The sequence below is a fragment of the Grammomys surdaster genome, unplaced genomic scaffold, assembly GCF_004785775.1.
Source record: "Grammomys surdaster isolate TR1022 unplaced genomic scaffold, NIH_TR_1.0 139, whole genome shotgun sequence".
NCBI classification, from domain to species: domain Eukaryota; kingdom Metazoa; phylum Chordata; class Mammalia; order Rodentia; family Muridae; genus Grammomys; species Grammomys surdaster.
The window spans coordinates 17,183,667-17,201,196 of NW_021604597.1; the positions used below are offsets into that span (position 1 = coordinate 17,183,667).

Genomic DNA, 17,530 nt, shown 5'->3' on the forward strand with positions numbered 1-17,530 from the left:
TAGAGCAGGGCTTGCTGCCGATCTGAGGGGAGGGCAGTTGAACAGTAAGTGGAGGGCAGTAGCTGAGAACAAAGTGAAGATAAATGAGACGGGTGTCAGGGTTCCAGGGAGGTGGAACAAATCCATTACGCAGAAATCCAAACTGCCAAGGAGGCTTCCAAACCAAAGCTACAGGATAGCTCAAGAATCAAATGTCAGGTGGACAAAGGACAGACAGAAGCAAGCAGATGGACCAAGACAGCGTTTCTGAGAAAGATCCTGTGTCTGATCCAAGGATTGTCTCACCACAGCAAGCTCATCTCTTGCTGAAGGCTACTGCCTCAGCACAGAGAGGAAAGCTACACTTCAGAGCCATTTTTGTCCATTTCTATTAGAGCACATAGGCATGAGAGCTAGATACCTTGGGCATTTTCTGGGCCAGCCCTTCATTTTATGCAATGCAGATGAAATCCTGAAAGACTTAGGGTACCCATAGTGAGGACAGACACGGGAATGGCATCTCACCCCTCCTGACACTAGGTCAGTGTTCTGTCCATTCCATGGGCACGGGGTGGTAGTGGGACAGACCTTTAATTCCAGCACTCGGGAGGCAGAGGCCTCCTAGGGTTGAGGCCAGCCTGGTCTACAGAACTAGTTCCAGGACAACCATTACATGGGCTTCTGGTAGCCACAGAACATTCTTAAGGACTGTGTCCCTGGAGTGTCAGCTAGCAGAGTAGCAGAAATCCACAGTTCCACAGATGAACGAAAGCACACTTAAACAGCAAGAGATTGGAGAAACATGAGATATTAGATATCTACTCATGATAATTTATATTAGGCCCTGGAAAGTTAGGTGTGCGATCTAGGATGTGTTAGGAAAATGTTCCACAAAAAGTTATAAGCTATCTGAAGCCGAGGGCTGGAATGAATAGAGGCCAGCAGTTCTCACCTGACTTCACATCTGAAGATAGCCAACTGTTGGCAGTGCCTTATGCTTTTTGGGATTTACAGACTGTATCTTTCTGATTTCTCAAATTATCCTCATGGTCACAAGAAGGCTGCCTATCTGCAAACTCACATCCAAACAGGAATCATATGACATGACCACTTACCTGCAAATCAAGCAAGGCGAGCAAGTATTTAGGCTTTTCATGATGCCCAGTAGATCTGTGCAAAGGGAGAAAGCATTTAGAACACATGTTGGTTAGACAATACCTAACCCTGGAGAGTCAGGTATCCACATATACTGCTGTTCCATCCCTGAGGCAGACATTACTAATCAACCAGGACAATCTTTTTCACTCAGCTTGAATATGACCTTAAAACTCTTCCATATAGTTATCCAGGAAAGTTCTACTAAGTAAGAAAAGCTGGCTTATGAGATGAAACACACAGGCTGGCATTGTTACTTTTGGCTTTTAGCACAGCTTTGAGATATCATGATAAAGCTCTCTTAGGTCCTGAGTTGAATTCCCAGCAACCACACTGTGGCTCACAACCATCTGTAATGGGATCTGATGCCCATTTCTGGTATGCAGGTGTGCATGCAGATAGAACACTCATATACATAAAATAAATAAATAAATCTTTAAAAAGTAACAACTGTCTTAGTTAGGCCTTCAATCGCCATGACCAAAATCCCAAGTTGGGGAGGAAAGGGTTTACTTAGCTTACAGTTCCACAGCAGTGTTCATCACTGAAGAAAATCAGGACAGAAAATCCAACAGGGCGGGATCCTGGAGGTGGAGTCCTGGAGGTAGGAGATGATGCAGAAAAGGAGTGTTGCCAACTGGCTTGCTCCTCATGGTTTGCTCAGCTTTCTTATAGAATCTGAGGACCACAAGCCCAGAGATGGCACCACCACAATGGGCCCAAATCTCTGGATTTGAGGCCAGGCTGGTCTACAGAGCTAGTCCCAGGACAGCTTGGGCTACACAGAGAAACCATATGGGTGTTGGGAGAGGGATAATAACCATAGAGTTTAAGTATCTAAATCACAGATTAGCAGAAGTATTTGTTCTTAATTCCCCACTTTGCAGCCAGGGAGACTGAAACTGGAGTGATTAGGGATCGTAACTGTGGGCTCCATCAGCCAGTTAAATGTGGCCAGTTTATAAGCAGTTAACCTTGAAACCAGTGAAGAGGCTCAGGGGTTAAAAGTACTTGTCTCACAAGTCTGGGGATCAGAGTTCAGTCCCTGGAGCCCACATAACCAGAAAAGGAGAGAACTACATTCATGAAATTATCCTCTGACTTTCACATGTATACCCCTACACACACACACACACACACACACACACACACACACACACACACCACACACTGGCAATAAATAAATGAAAAACTTTACCTTGAGAGACCAATTTGCTAACTCCATTTCAAACATTCTGAAGTGCCTCCTGGGACATCTTTCATTTAGTCAGCAAGCAGCTACTCATGAAAACTTGGCCCCTCTATTTGTAGATTCCTCTGGCCTCTCCACACCCATCCAACCCAGCTCACTCACAGACAAGTCTTGGGAAAAACTAACCCACTTCCCATGGGCCACCTTCCTTCCAGGATGAGTTGCTTTATGAAGAACACATATGCTATTGAAACTGAGTATCAACTAATGCAGCTCTGTAGACTTGCTACAACGCTGTGAATGTTCTATGATAGGCCATTAACCATGTGTGACCAGTGTGAGGGAGTTTTAATTTTACCTAATTTTAATTGTTTAAATTTAAGTAACCACATATGGATCCTGGCTCCCATAGTGATTCTAGACCCTTCTCTCCCCGGTTCCCCAAACTCTCTTTTCCTTATGTTCCAAGTACCTGGCTCAGTCATAGTTCTGCATCTTCTCAGGGTCCCTTGAGTGTTTACTAGAACAGAACCTCCTTGCTGGCTCAGCCTCCCTTTCTGGTTGATTTAGGAGCCTTGTGACACATCTTTGGCACTCCCACCTCCATACAGGGCAGCTGAGCTTCTATGAGTCTGCCACACACAGACAATATCCAAGTAAATGAAGAGCCATGCAAGTGCTCTGGCTGCTGGGCTGTGTTCAAGTCCTGCCAGCTCAGGCATCAGACACATGAGGAGAGATGGAGATCTTTCTCAGCCCTGTGGTAAAAAAAAAAAAAAAAAAAAAAAAAAAAAAAAAAAAACAACAACAAAAAAAAAAACCTCCAACTATGGCTCTGTGTGTTTGGACTGAAGTGGTTTTTGCCCTGAAGATTTCCTAGTGGTTCAGAGGTAACAGGGCCTTCAGGTAAGACATTGTTGAAAACAAGCTTATGAAATTTTCTAGACCCTAGTTCAAAGAAGGCCTGTATCTCACCAAGAGACGTGATAAGGCAGAACCAGCTTAGGCAACATTACTTCTGTTATTCCTTTCTTGTTCAGTTAATAACCAACTATCTTGGGGGTGACCAGCATTCCAACTTAGCTCAGTGTGCTTCACCTTGGTGTACAGTCATGTCTATGCAGGCATCAGTATCTGGCTCAATGTATTTTGTTCAACACAGTGGTAGAGATTGGCCTATGTTGCTGACATGTATTAGCAATGTGTTCCTTTCTCCTCCTTCTCCCTCTTCTTCTCCCTCTCTCTTCTCCTCCCCTTTTTCCTCCTCTTCCTCTTCCTCCTCCTTCTTTTTCAAGACTTATTTTTATTTCACGTACGTTAGTGTTTTACCTTCAAGCATGTCTGTGTAAGGTTGCCAGATCCCAGGATTCAGTTCCCAACACTCACATCAGACATCTTACAACCTTCGGGTTCTAGGGGATCCATTGTCCTCTCTGACCTCTGCGGACACCTGTACTCACACATGTACATATTCCCACCGGGACACAAACATATACCCATAATTTAAAATAAAATAAATAGTTTTAAAGAGACTCCCATACATGTGGTTTTTGTTAACATACACACTCAGTTATCTTGAGTGAGTTGTGTCAAACGGATGAGTTGTGAACTAGCCAGTCTTTAGCTTTAGTAGAAAGAGTCGCGTTTGATCAGTACCACGAGTTAGGATGAATGAGTAAATGAATGGATACATAACGTGTTTCACAGTTAACTTGTAAACACTAACATGTAACTATATGAGTCTGGGCCTAAAATAAGAAATCTCTTAAATGTCTAAAATAAACCCTTTCGACTACATTGACAAAGTTTGATGCTGAGCATATGTCTTAGAAGGCAGAAAGGAGAGAAGTCCATCCAACAGAGCCCTAGAGAGAGGCCGGTCAGGACGAGACTGAGATGCGAGTAGGCTTTAAACATTGCAAAGCAGGGAGCAGACCCAGACATTGACCCCCACACATATCCATGCCCACAGAAGGCAGGGTGTGTGCGTCCATGGATGCTGTCTCCTGTTTCCTAATTGGTTACCTTCACCTTGGGAGTCTTTAGTCATAAAGCATTTAGCTGCCAAAACATTATCAATTGAGCCATATGGATAATGTATCAGCAACATTATCTGCAATTAGTGCAGCTGTCAGTCAAGAGCTAGCCTGGGGAATCCAACAGATCCAGAGCCCTCCCCCATCCCTTGCTGTTCCAGTTTCCTTTCCAGGCCTATCCTGAGGATCCAGAACCATCTTGCTTCCTCTAGGCTTGTGACTATACTCTTAAATGCCTCACTCAAAGCTACTGTGCTTCAGGACTGGCAGCCCTCCCCAGGAGTTCTAGAATAATTTCAGCATATCAACATAGGGTTGTGGGAAGAGGTAAGGAACTGACGTTGAGGATGGGATTTCATTGATTCAGAATCATGTCGACTCCCCCTGGTTTGTCTTCACGTGCCACTGGTACTGCTGATAACAACGCTTTTTGCTTGTTAATTTGCCAGGAGGCTCAAGTTCAAAGCCCTTACCTAGTATCTTTTCTTCCTTCACTCTGGCTATACCATCCTTTCTCAGCCCACCCCCCCGCCCCGCAAAGCTTCCATCTCAAGGCTTCAGAAAGCAAGGTTCCAGTCTGTGTGCACCTTCATGAGCTCCCTTCTGCAGCTAGTTCTTTGGATTCCTTCATCTCCATGTCTCCTAAGAAAACTCACCTCCTGTTCACCACATACAGAATGCTGAGTCTGAGGATATCATCAGAATTAATGCCATTCAAAAGAAAATGCCTTGCGGATGTTGTCCTCTGACCCTCATATGCATGCCTGTCATGTGTGACCCACTTACCCTAATAAATAAATGTAATTTAAAAAAACATGTTAGATAAAATATTTCTTTTCCTGGGCTAGGTTTGTATATCAGTGGCAGAGGCCTTACCCTCTATGCAGTGACATGCTATGCCATGCTTTGTCTCACACCATGAGGCCCCAAGTTTGAACACAAACACTGAAAGAAAAAAACAGGTCTTGAAATGGGGTGATAATAGTACCCCCTTTTAGGGAGGCTATGAGATTAAAGTACTCAGTGTGTGTTCTGAATTATGGTAAATACCCAATGTGGGGAAGTTATAGTTATTGCTGACATCACTACTGTTATAAATTCCCTGGAAGCTTGTTTTTTGCATTGTGTTTCGCAGTTCTGGGAGATCAGACCCAGGGTATTGAATGTAGCAAGTGCTACACCACTGGCTCTTTAATGGATTCCTTAACTTAAGACCTTGTAAAGATGTCAAAGATATTTTGGAGATCTTTGAGCTCACTCTGAACAGGGTTAACAGGCAACTTAGAAGGCAAAGGGAGACTGGTGGCCTAGACAGAAACCACACAATCTGATGTCAGCCTCTGTTTATTTTTGACATGCAGAGTCCTGGACTGGAGTATCTGGGTGAACAGTTGCATTGCTGGTCCTGGAATGTTTGTGTTTGGTGGAATCACACTACCATGGTACCAAGCAGGGTATTGACATCTTGGTTTGAATGTCTGACATGGTATCTTGGATGTCACTCAAAGCCTAGGACAGGGAACATTCTAAGGAGATTGGATTTCACTTATGGGTAGAAAGAAAGAGGCTACAGAAGAGACGCTCTGTCCAGATTGAGTCCGCTCCACAACTTGCCACATCCTCTGCCCTGTTAATAGAGTAATCTCCCAGGAGAGATAGGACATGATAAGGCCATCGAGAGTCAACCCAGGAGGTGATATGAGGGGGGTGGTTTCAGTCTGTTCTAAAAAAATGATACTTCACTTGAGAAGCAACAAAGCATTCCTTGTGGTTCAAATAAGAAGCATCCTGAGTATTTAGAGTGACCTCCCAGCCTTTGTCACACAGCAGTATCTTCAGATTGGGGCAGCTAGGACCACTTCTCTGGTTACTGGAATAATGAGAGGACATATCTAAGCCAAAGAATTACAAGACTAAGAGGGTGTAGCCATTCAGAGCTCTGCCTTCTCTTCCAAATGACGCCATAGGTATGTAGGAGGCAGAAATTCCCTGGCTAAATAGGCCCAAACCCACTCCAAGGCCTGCATGTACCTCTTCCCAAAGACAAGACCCTTACCAGAGCTCAACAGGTAGCCAAATGACAGTGCATACTGGTAAAGGTCCCCCGAGTACTGGGTGGAGAGGGTAGAATCAGAGGATGGACTACACCACCAACCCAATACAGAATTCAAAGAGAGTTAGCATAGTTCTTTACATGCTTGAACAGTTTGTTTATTTGACTTGTAACAAATATATAGATACATTGTATATGAGCCCAGAGCTGACAAATATTAACCTCTGTAGACTACTAGTAAGTACTGTTTCGGTAAAGATGCAATGAATGAAGACATTCTCAAGAAGAATGACTAGAGATTAAACTGGTCACCGGAGTTCCCAAAAGAGAGTCACTACATACAGTCAATAAAGCAGCCCCCCCCCAGTTAAACGTGCACTACCCAAGTAACATGTGTGTCTCACAGCGAGATCCACCAGGCTACCCCTGAGATTTGTAGACACCAAGCCTCAGCAATAAGATCTCATTAGACCAACGGCTCAAACAGCTGCCAGTTTCCAGGGAGGCTGAGAAGGATGTTCTAAGCTTTCCATAGGTTCAATCCACCATATCTCACCCCTGCTAGGACTTCAACTCCAATTGTACATGTTTATAAGGCATTAAAGAGACACCATGATGAATAACTGGTTCTGTCTTATTTTTTCCTGGCAACTGTGAAGGCTGTCGCCTAAGCCTCCAAAAAGATCATTTTACCAAAGAAGGGGGAAAAAGAGTTAATTCCATAAAATGAAGTAACTGCCAAGTCAACCTTTGAAAGCATTTTAGAGATTCTAAGGTCAAGAATTAATGGTCCGCTTACTTCAAAGGAATCAATTTATTTCTTCAGTGTTCGTTTTCAGAATCAATCATTTTGCGTCACCTAGAGGACTTAAGACACTGAGCTTTGAGGACACATTACCGTAAAGTCACATCAGTCTGCGCATGACTTCCAGCTACCGCCAGCCTTTCCCACATAAATCCCTAAGATAGGTGATTTCTTGTTGCCTCACTTGAAATGTGTGCAACCCCGGGGAGGCATTCTCAGTAATGGGTGGTAAAGGAGAGGTGTGCAGGCATTGGGTCAGCCCAGCAACCATCTGGGGAGAACCCAGGCTGTGGGAGGTGCTGCTGGAGCTTAGGTTGGGTGTGGGACATTCGCCCTAACAGCAATGCAACATAGTAGTTCTTTGGCTTTCCCTTCCCGAGCTGAGTTACTTCTGTAAGATGAACTTGGTCTGGGGCTCTGAAAGGTTGGAGAACAATGAGACACTGATGAGTCTTTGGACATGTGTTTAGTTTCTGTTTTGTATAAAACATCCGTCTAATCTAAAGTTTGGCGCTGATATCCCAGTGGTGAAGCTAATAGCCTGGATGACCTTGGACAAGTCCTTCCACCTCCCCAAAGCTTTAATTTGGATGGACGATCAGTGCTAAGTGTCTGGAAAATCCCATGCTAATTGACATCACTGGGGACTCAGACAGACCAGCTGTTTGGCTTCAAAACCAACAAAGCTCCGAGAAGAAAGAGGGCGTTTTAGCACTGGGCTTTTTGGCAGCTGCACACTCAGTGCATAATATCTGCAGTTTAGTCAGGGCAAGTTGGGGAGAGAGAGCCCTGGCATTCAAACCCTAAGCATCCTATTCAGCCAGAATTAGTTGGGGATTAAACAGACGTCCAAATTACACACTTGTCCCAAATTGGATTTCAGCTGAGCATCATCCCTGGGGTGGAGGAGACACAGCTGCAGTCCCAGGCTACCTGCTCTGTTCAACCTTTATGTGCAGATTGGATCAAGGAGAAATGATCCACGAAGCCCGCAGGTTTTATCTTGCCTTTGCCTGGGTCTAACGGGAAATGACCAAGGGCTACTGCTGCTTGTGGGAGATAGGGAGGATGCAGCTCTCCAGTCCCAACTCATCACTCACCTTAAGCATTTCTTCTCTAATCAGTAAGGGCCCTCCATTGCTAACATGTTTTAATACCTCAGTAGTTTCCAGTGCAAACTGGGTCAGAATTAACACATCTAAGGCAGCATTTACTGAAGAAACACTGGTAAAATTACCAGTGCGGTGTCCTATTCAGTGATCTAACTTAATTGGCCCAAGGGTCGCCTCGCCATTAATTTCAAATGCTCCCCAGGGGTACTGTAACGGACATCTTCAGAGAGATGGCTATATGGCATGTTTGACACACAGCAAAATGTCGCTCACAGCTCAATTTTCCTTTTTCTTCTCATAAAAAGCCAGAAAACTAAAATACTCTGCTCTGTACTTCTTATAGCTAAGGAGCATACACTGACTGGTGAAATATAAATGGAGTTCACTGGTTAAGGATATGAGAAAGCTTTTCAAAGGAGCCTGGTGTGGCTAGCATTCCTCACTGCACCTTACGAATTGCTTTTTCTGAGTTCTGAGTCGGACTCCAGAGCCACGTTTCAGTAAAGAGGATGAATGATGATCTTAGAACAGAAAGAGAGGAAGGCCTGGACTTTTGGGAGCGTTGTAGCCATTGGCATTCACTCTGCTCTTTACCTAGAACCATGAAGTAGGTAACCTCCTTACTTATTTCAGCCCCTGGGTTGCATCCCTCTTACACGGTGCCAAACATCATTCTTAAATGATACACAGCACAAAGGATGTTAACAATAAATGTGCCACTTTCTCAAGACCACCTCAGCCTCAGAGCGTGGAGACTTACAATATTCATTGTTTGAAAAAGGTCATTACACTTAAAATTCATTTGTATTTGTACCAAGAGTACTGCGTCTTCAGTCCTTCAGGAGCCCTCCATCCATCCCCTGTGTCTCCATGTCTGTATAATGCTATTTAGAGAAACAGGGAAGCAGCCAGAGAGCTGTGGGTTTAAAGGCGTGATTTCTTTTCTGCAAGGCACACCTGCCTACTGTCGGTAACAATGTGCTACAGAGGGAGAGGCTGACCGTTGAGAAGAGAAAGTAAAAGCAAACAGACAACATCCTCAGAAAGGCAACCAGATCCTGGAATAAGGGTACAAGCAGAAAGTGGCCTTTGGGAGACAGACTGACATGCAGAGAGGTCAGAGAACACTTTTGGAAGTTGGTTCCCTTCTACCATGTGAGTTCCAGGGATTGAACTCAGGTCATCAGACTTGGCAGCAGGCACCATACTCCCTAAGATACTCCCCTAAGAGTTCATCTTAGGGGAGTATCTCCACAAAGCAACGGCTTTAACATTATGGAGTTGTTATTTCTTCACCAATGGAGATTAGTGAATTACCACATTCTTATAATGAGAAAGTGGATAGATGATTTTGCAATTCATAGTCAACATTCTTCTATTAAAATGTCAGAGCAGAGGTTGGACCCTTGCTGCTCTTGCAGAGGACCTGAGTTCAATTCCAAGCACCTGAGTCAGGCAGTTTATAACTACTTGTAACTTTAGCTCCACGGGATCCGCTGTCCTCTTCTGCCCTCCCTGGATACTCCTGAAGTATTCATGTGTACACACCCACACACAGATGCACATACTTACACATAATTAAAATTATAAATAGATAAAAAGTGTCAGACCAGTAGTTAATTAGAAGGTGGTTAGTGGTTAGCCATACAGTGGTTCTTGAGAGAAAAAGCACATTTGTTTTTGCTGGTGGTAGTTTAATTTTGTTTCTTTTGTTTTTATACAGGGTCTTATTATGTAACTCAGGCAGGCTGTGAACTCATTGTCCTTCCTGGCTCAACTCCCCAAGTGTTGATCATAGGCATGGGCCCCCACATCAGGATCTACATATTTGTTTTTAAAGTTAAACTAAAAAGAGAGATACTGGATGGAGAATGGGGATGGTTATTTTGAGGCAAATTGCCTGTGCAGAAGAATCAAATGCAGAAAGATGGCTGGTTACATCTAATTGCCTTCTAAGTCTGTGTGAACACACCCTTGGTACACACCTTTAATCCCTCTGGCTAGAATCCTTTAGTAATACCTTTTATGGCATCTAATTGAGAAGCAGACAAAGTGATGAATCAGAGAAGGATTTGACAGAATGAGTCAGAGATGGGATACTCCCATCTCTCAGAGAAAAGCTATTGAAGAGCAGCGCAGTGGGAGAGTCAGTTCAGTCCATTCAATTGAATGGAGTTGAGCTAAGTCAGTTGGGAGTCAGTGCAGTGAGTGCAGGAGAGTTGAGTGCATTCATGAGTTCATGCAGTTCAGTACAGGTCAGCGGAGGTGGTTGAAGCCAGAAAATAAGAAGGAGCCAGAAGATTAAAACAAACTTCTAGAGTTTGTTTAAGGTCAAGCAGAACAATTCGGTGAGGAGCTGAGAGAAGCCAGATTGAATCAGTCAGCTTGGAAAGGAGTTTGAGCCAGAACAGTAGACTTAAACCACCCAGCGAGAGTTCAGAAAGAACTAGAAAGAGTGGCTTTATTAAGCACTAGGCTTCCCAGATGACAAATACCACTGATGAATAAAAGATACTTGTCATCCCTGTCTTGATCTGACACCATTAAAATACTCAAGTTTGTTTGGTGGAAGGAACCTGGCACTTTCATGCAGGACTGTGGGGAAAATGTGAGGAATTTAAAGAGTTGTTTATTTTTATTTTATGTGTATGAATATTCACCTGGATGTACATATGTGTACCACATGCATTCCTGGTGCCCATGGAGACCAGAAGAAGACATTGGATCCCCTGAAACTGGACTCATATGAGGTTGTGAGTCGCTGTGTGGGTATTGGGAACCCAACAGAGGTCCTCTGCAAGAATAGCAAATACTCTTAATAGGTGATCCATTTCTCCATCATTAGTCCCTTTTAAGATGAATTGAATATGAAAACTTTAAGTGTATCAAAAAATAATAAAAGGAGGCAAAAGTAGCAGACAGCAGTGGATATTGACCCTGTCTGAATGTACCTTTGGGTTGCAGTTCTTCCTATAGTCCCTCCCCTGTTGGCTGTCACTATTAGTCACTCCTGCAGTGATTTCCATTAGGTTGTGACCAGAATCCTAACACACTCTGTCTAGTGGCCTTCAATCAAGAAAACAATGAAAGACAAGCCTGGGTCCCACTGTTCTTCCTCTGCTTGAGCACCCCTACCTTTCCATCATCTCTGCTAACTTTGGACTTCTGGATAACAAATGTAAGGATGGTCACAATTGTGCTATCAAATTTTCTGAATGGTGCCTTGTGCTCACCCCTGAGGTTTGACACTAGGTGTTGTCCCATTTGGGAGCCCATCCATCTGCTTTCTAGCCATTTGCTGAGTGCTGCTCCTTGGAGGACTCTCATGGCTGCAAAGCTGCAGTCACTGAGTCTGCAGTCACTGAGTCTGCAAAGAATGAGGAGGCTGTCATTTGGGAGCAGGGTACAAAGGGCCATCAAACACAAGACTTGTTTAGAATGTATTGCTAGGTTGGTAAACGCCCTGCAGCTTCTTTTAGTATGATTGTTGACTATATATTGATTTTAAAACAACAGCTCTCAATATTGTGGTTTATATGTCATAGAGATTTGAGTTGTTGGAGGTGACCCCAAAATTGATGTAATTAACTGGCTCTAGTTTGCTCTGTTTAATTGATGTTGAAGTTCAGACAAAGTGAAATCATGTGGGTGGAACTGTTGGTCCACTGGACGTTGTTTCTGGCTTTGGAGCCCTTGGTCCCTCAGACAATGCTGTTCTGATGTTAGCTCCACTCTGTCCGCTCGCCCATGATTACTCTGCCATTATGCCTAATCAACAGCTGTGCGGAAACACATCTAAATCATATTTTTTCCTTCCTAGAAATTAGCAGATGAAGGATAATTACTACCAAATAGCTTGAGTTATGATAGGCTACTTCCTGCCTTGCACTGGCATGAGTGAAAACCTAAAACATAAAACTTTCATTTCTCTCTGTTTTATGTTTCTATAAAGTATGAACTTATGGCTTTTTTCTTCCTATCTGAAAGCTGGGAATGAGTTGCTCATTTATCTACCCAAATATATACGTAACCTAAAGCAACTGTTTTTACTTTGGCTGGTGAGTTGGCTTAGCAGATAAAGCATTTGCTACCAACCCTGATGTCCTGAGTTTGATCCCTGGGATCCACATGGAGGTAAAGACAACTGATTCCCACAAGCTGCCCTCTGACCTCCACCTACAAATGCTGTTGCACACACACACACACACACACACACACACACACACACAGACAGTCAGATAGATACCTTTTTTTAAAATTGCATTAAGTTATGTGGGTCAAAAAGTTATTCAAATTATTTTTGTTTTAGATTGGCACAATAGTTGGGGATCATAAAACACTGAACTCTAATAACTAGTACTGAATCTCACAGTTGGTCCATAACCATGTTATACCCTTGTGATTTCCTATGAGAACTGGAGTTTGTACATGGTGGCTCACTGTACTGCATGTCAGTGGTACAAGGTAAACAATTGGCCATTTGAGCCACTATGATATCAGAAAGGCAAGGTCCTCTCTTTAAAAATGTTTTTAAAGTTTGTATTTCCATCTAATGTGTATGAGTGTCCTGCCTTCATATATGTCTGTGTGCTATCTGCATACATTGCCCGCAAAGACCAAAGAAGCACTTGGTTCCTGGAACTAGAGCTGCAGATGGTCATTAGCCACTGTGTGGGTACTGAGAAGCAAACCTGGGTCCTCTGAAAGAGTAGCCATTGCTCTTAACTGCCACTTCTTCATCCCTAAAAAGGCCCTCTCACTAGAGTCCACTGCACAGGGTAACCTCACTCAAAGTTATGGTTATAGCAGGTGTCAGAGGCCAGTGCCATGGGGTGCAGAGGCATCATGGGAGTGGTCCTAACTGTGATGGGGGAATGAACACAAAGGCAGCTTTTCCTAGAGATCAGGAAGTACTTGGGAGTCTGACAGCCTTGCTTCTAAGTCTCAGCTCTGCCACCACTTCAGCTGAACATGTTAACAGCTAAAATGTTCCCTGCATCTGTGAGAACCTGATGCTTCCAGCATCTATAACATTGAGAGACATGAGTAAAACTGGACATTATTCTAATGTTTTTGAGTTATGGTCTTCTTGGATTTTCTGAAAGCTAGGGCTCCTTCTTAAAATATGTATGTATACATTGCTATCCAGTGATGGTTAATCTATTATCAACTTGATTGGATCTGAAGTCCACTAAGAAACAGACCTTTGAGTGGTTCTGTGAGGGTGTTCTGGAAGGATTAATTGAGAGAGGGAAAACCTTCTCTTAGATCAGTCACCACCTTCCTGTGGTGATATAAAGATATCTGAGAATAGAGGTGCTGCTTTTGCCTGCCTGCTTTCCTCCCTTGCTGGTGAATCTGTCTACCTTGTTGCTGTTGCTCCTGTTGCTATCGTTTGCTGACACCAGAATTTAGCTTCTCCAGACTTACACTGTAGAATAAAGACTGGCAGGTCTCCAGGAATTACCCAAGACTTCAGCATCAGATTGGGCTTGCTAAAGCATCCGTTTTAATGCACTGAGTTCTCAGCCTTTGCAACATACAGATAGCCATTGGTGAACTACTAAGCTCATATCAGTAGGCCAATCTAGTGTCTCCCTTTGCTCTTTTTCTAGGGAACCCACAGTCCACAGCCCTGATGAAATTATCCCTATAATCCATTCTAGTTCCTTGCCTTCTGTGAAATACCTTAGAAAGAAAAAGTCCATGATTGAGATTCTAGAGAAGGAAGTGGACCCTTCAGGGCCCTGTGAGTGAATGCACAAGTTGTGTACTTCAAAGAGCATCTTCAATCAAATTTATCCAATTAAGTAATCATGATTTGTAAACAGTAGAACTTAGTCTATGCTGATATTTGATGATGAAGAAAACCTTGAAAGGCACACCATCTAAACACAGAAGCCAAACAAAGCCTTAACTGCTAAGGTGATGATGAAGCTCCCTGAGATGTTTAGTGCCCATGGTCAACTTGACTGACTCTAGAGCCATCTGGAGATGGACGTGAGTGGGTTTATTTTGGTTAAATTAATTAACCCGTCAAACTTTGAGAATTGCTTGTTAGAAAGTAATGTTGGTGATCAAAGTTACTATCCAGAGCACCATCTTCTCACTCGTGTGTTCAACTGACACCTAAACTGAGCATCTCTGAGGCTTCCTCTGTTGCCTAGCAACCACTCATCCTGCCTCACACTTTTTCACATACATCTGTCCCCTTCCAATGATACTGCCATTCCTCAAGGCAAGGCAATGGTAACACTGGACCCAGTTTCTCCTTAAGTGCCCTCACAGAGGCTAGCATACTGTCTGCAAAGTTCATTGGCTTGACTTGAAATGGAAGTAAATAGGCTGCATTCAGTAACTGTAAGATCCTGTTCTGGCCTTAAGATTGTATTCATTTTGATGTGATTTGACTTGAGACAGAGTCTCTTATAGTTCAGGCTTGTCTTAGTTAGGGTCTCTATTGCTATTATGAAACATCAGGACCCAACAAAAGCAAGTTGGGAAGGAAAAGGTTTATTCAGCTTGCACTTCCACACTGCTATTCATCATCCAAAGAAGGTAGAACAGGAGCTCAAACAGGGCAGGATCCTGGTGCAGGAGCTGATACAAGAGGCCATGGAGGAGTGTTGCTTACTATTTTGTTCCACATAGTTTGCTCAGTCTGGTTTCTTATAGAAGCCAAGAATGCAAGCTCAGGTGTGGCTGAGCCCTTCCTTATCAATTACTAATTAAGAAAATGTTCTACAGGCTCTATTTTGATTTCATGGAGGCATTTTCTCAGTGGATCTTCCTGCCTCTCAGCTGACTATAGTTTGTGTCAAGTTGACATAAATCTAGCCAGCATAAGGCTGAATTCAAATACATTATGTAGTCTAGAAAGACCTCGGACTTCCCATCCTCCTGGCTCCTGAGTGCTGGGATTACAGGCACAAGTCACCATGTCTAGTTTGTATGATGTGGGAGAATGAATTCAGCATTTCATGGGTACTAGGAAACCACTCTAAAGGGAGCCACATCCACAGCCCCTTATGATTTTATTAATCAAGGCTACATCTTTGAACTGGCCTTTGCTGTCTTCTCCGAGGAAGACACTGGCTAGCAGTTCTCTAGCCCTGTTTCCCAGCTTCTCGAGTACATGGTAGCAGTCTGCTTCCCAGCCTCTTTTGCAATAAGATGTAGTTCCATGATTTCAAGTCAATGCAACACACACACACACACACACACACACACACACACACACCTGGCTCAACGTACAACCATCCATCCCTCTTGCATGCTCATTCAGTCTCCCCAGGCTTTTAGCAAATTGGTAGAGAGACTGAAGATAAAAGACCCGAGAGACGAAAAGAACCAGGGTTTCCAAATCACTGCTTAGTGGAGACTGGACCTGCTTTGAACTTCTTGAAATCGAGAACAACATTGCTGAGCAAATCCACTGAGCTTATGAAGTTGTCTGCTCTCGAGGCTTATATGCCCTCTACTAATGACCTTGTCACAGCCCAGTGCTTCGTCATCTGTGTCACTCTGGGATGGCATCTATAATGGACTCTCATCAACTTCCCTCTCTCCTCACTGGGAAGTGCCCATAAAATAAAAGCATCACATTGGCTTCTTCCATCTTCATATTAAGTAACTCATAAAAAGCCCGTGAACAATGCCTCTTGTATTCCACAAAGGCCCTGTCTAGGGTGAGATACTCACAGTCTGAAAAAAACACCATACTGAACACACTGTTCAGTATGCCTAATACATACACTATACCACTCTTGAACCAGCGTACGGAAGATGGCTCAGAGGGATCAGGGCCTCTCAAGTCCTAACCTTGCTGCTCCATTAATTCCATTTGTCTCCTGACCATTATAGCATTCATATCTCCTGGGGATATTCTGGCTGAAGTCAGGCATAGTCACATGGTCACCCATGTTTTTCTCTGCAGTCTCTCTAAAATTGGCCCCAGGAAGCAGACACAGGAAATTTCATGAGCTGTGTGATGCTCAGCCTTTTTGTTTATAAGCCAGCAGACCCTCCATTTGCTTTGGGAGAAAACATTCACCTACTAACCTACATATTCCAGATCCCTTACAAACTGCTAGTAAGGACAGCCTTACTTCCTTGGTGTGGTATTATAGCCTTACTTGGGTGTGACTTTCTTTTTGTTGTTGTTGTTGTTGTGTGATTTTTTTAAATTGGATATTTTATTTACATTTCAGATGTTATCCCCTTACCCCATTCCCGCCCCCCCCAGGAACTCCCTATCCCATCCCCCCTCCTCCTGCTTCTATGAGGATGTTCCCTCACCTTCCCCCTGCCCACAACTCTCACCTCCCCACCCTTGAATTCCCCCACACTGGGCATCCAGCCTTCATGGGACCAAGGATCTCCTTTCCCACCTATGCCTGACAAAGCCATTCTCTCCTACATATACAGGTGGAGTCATGGGTCCCTCCCTATGTGCTCCCAGGCTGGTTTAGAGCCTGGGAGCTCTGGTTGGTTGGTATTGTTGCTCTCCTCAAGGGGCCGCAAACCCTTTCAGCTCCTTCAGTCTTCTCTCTCATTCCTCCATTGGGAACCCCATGATCAGCTCAATGGTTAGCTGTGAGCATCTGCCTCTGTATATGTCAGACTCTGGCAGACCTCTAAGGAGACAGCTATATCAGGCTCCTGTCAGCATGCACTTCCTGACATCCACATCAGTGTCTACCTTTGGTGACTGCACATGGGATGGATACCCAGGTGGAATGGTCTCCAGACGGCCCCTCCTTCAGTTCCTGTCCCACACTTTGTCTCTATATTTGCTCCTCTGAGTGAGGTAACCCAATCACAAAAGAACACACATAGTATTCACTCACTGATAATTAGATATTAGCCCAGAAGCTTGAAATACCCAAGATTCAACTCACAGACCACATGAAGCTCGTGAAGAAGGAAGACCAAGTGTGGGTGCTTTGGTCCTTCTTAGAAGGAGTAACAAACTATTCATGGGTGTGGCTTTCTTAAGGCAGTGGCAGACACAATGTTAAACACTGATATGTACTTTTTAAGATTTATTTTTCTTCCTTCTGTTTGGAAATTGTGTGTGATAGGTAAAAGTAACATGCACACACACACACACACATTTATATGTATATATGTATATGATATATATGTATATGTATATACACACACACACATTTATATGTGTATATGTATATGTATATG

The 17,530-nt window shown here is 43.7% G+C and overlaps 1 protein-coding gene across 1 annotated transcript in view; it reads right to left on the minus strand.

Annotated features, from left to right (window-relative positions):
- Nucleotides 1-1,125: 1,125 nt before the first annotated feature.
- Nucleotides 1,126-17,530, minus strand: part of Ift80 (intraflagellar transport 80) — a 156,434-nt gene continuing 140,029 nt past the window's right edge. The window contains exons 19-20 of the mRNA XM_028763616.1: nucleotides 1,657-1,732; nucleotides 1,126-1,149 (exon numbers count right to left, since the gene is read on the minus strand). Of these exons, the coding sequence (XP_028619449.1) occupies nucleotides 1,132-1,149; nucleotides 1,657-1,732 (94 nt within the window). The 3' untranslated portion in view covers nucleotides 1,126-1,131. The remainder of the gene's footprint in view (nucleotides 1,150-1,656; nucleotides 1,733-17,530) is intronic.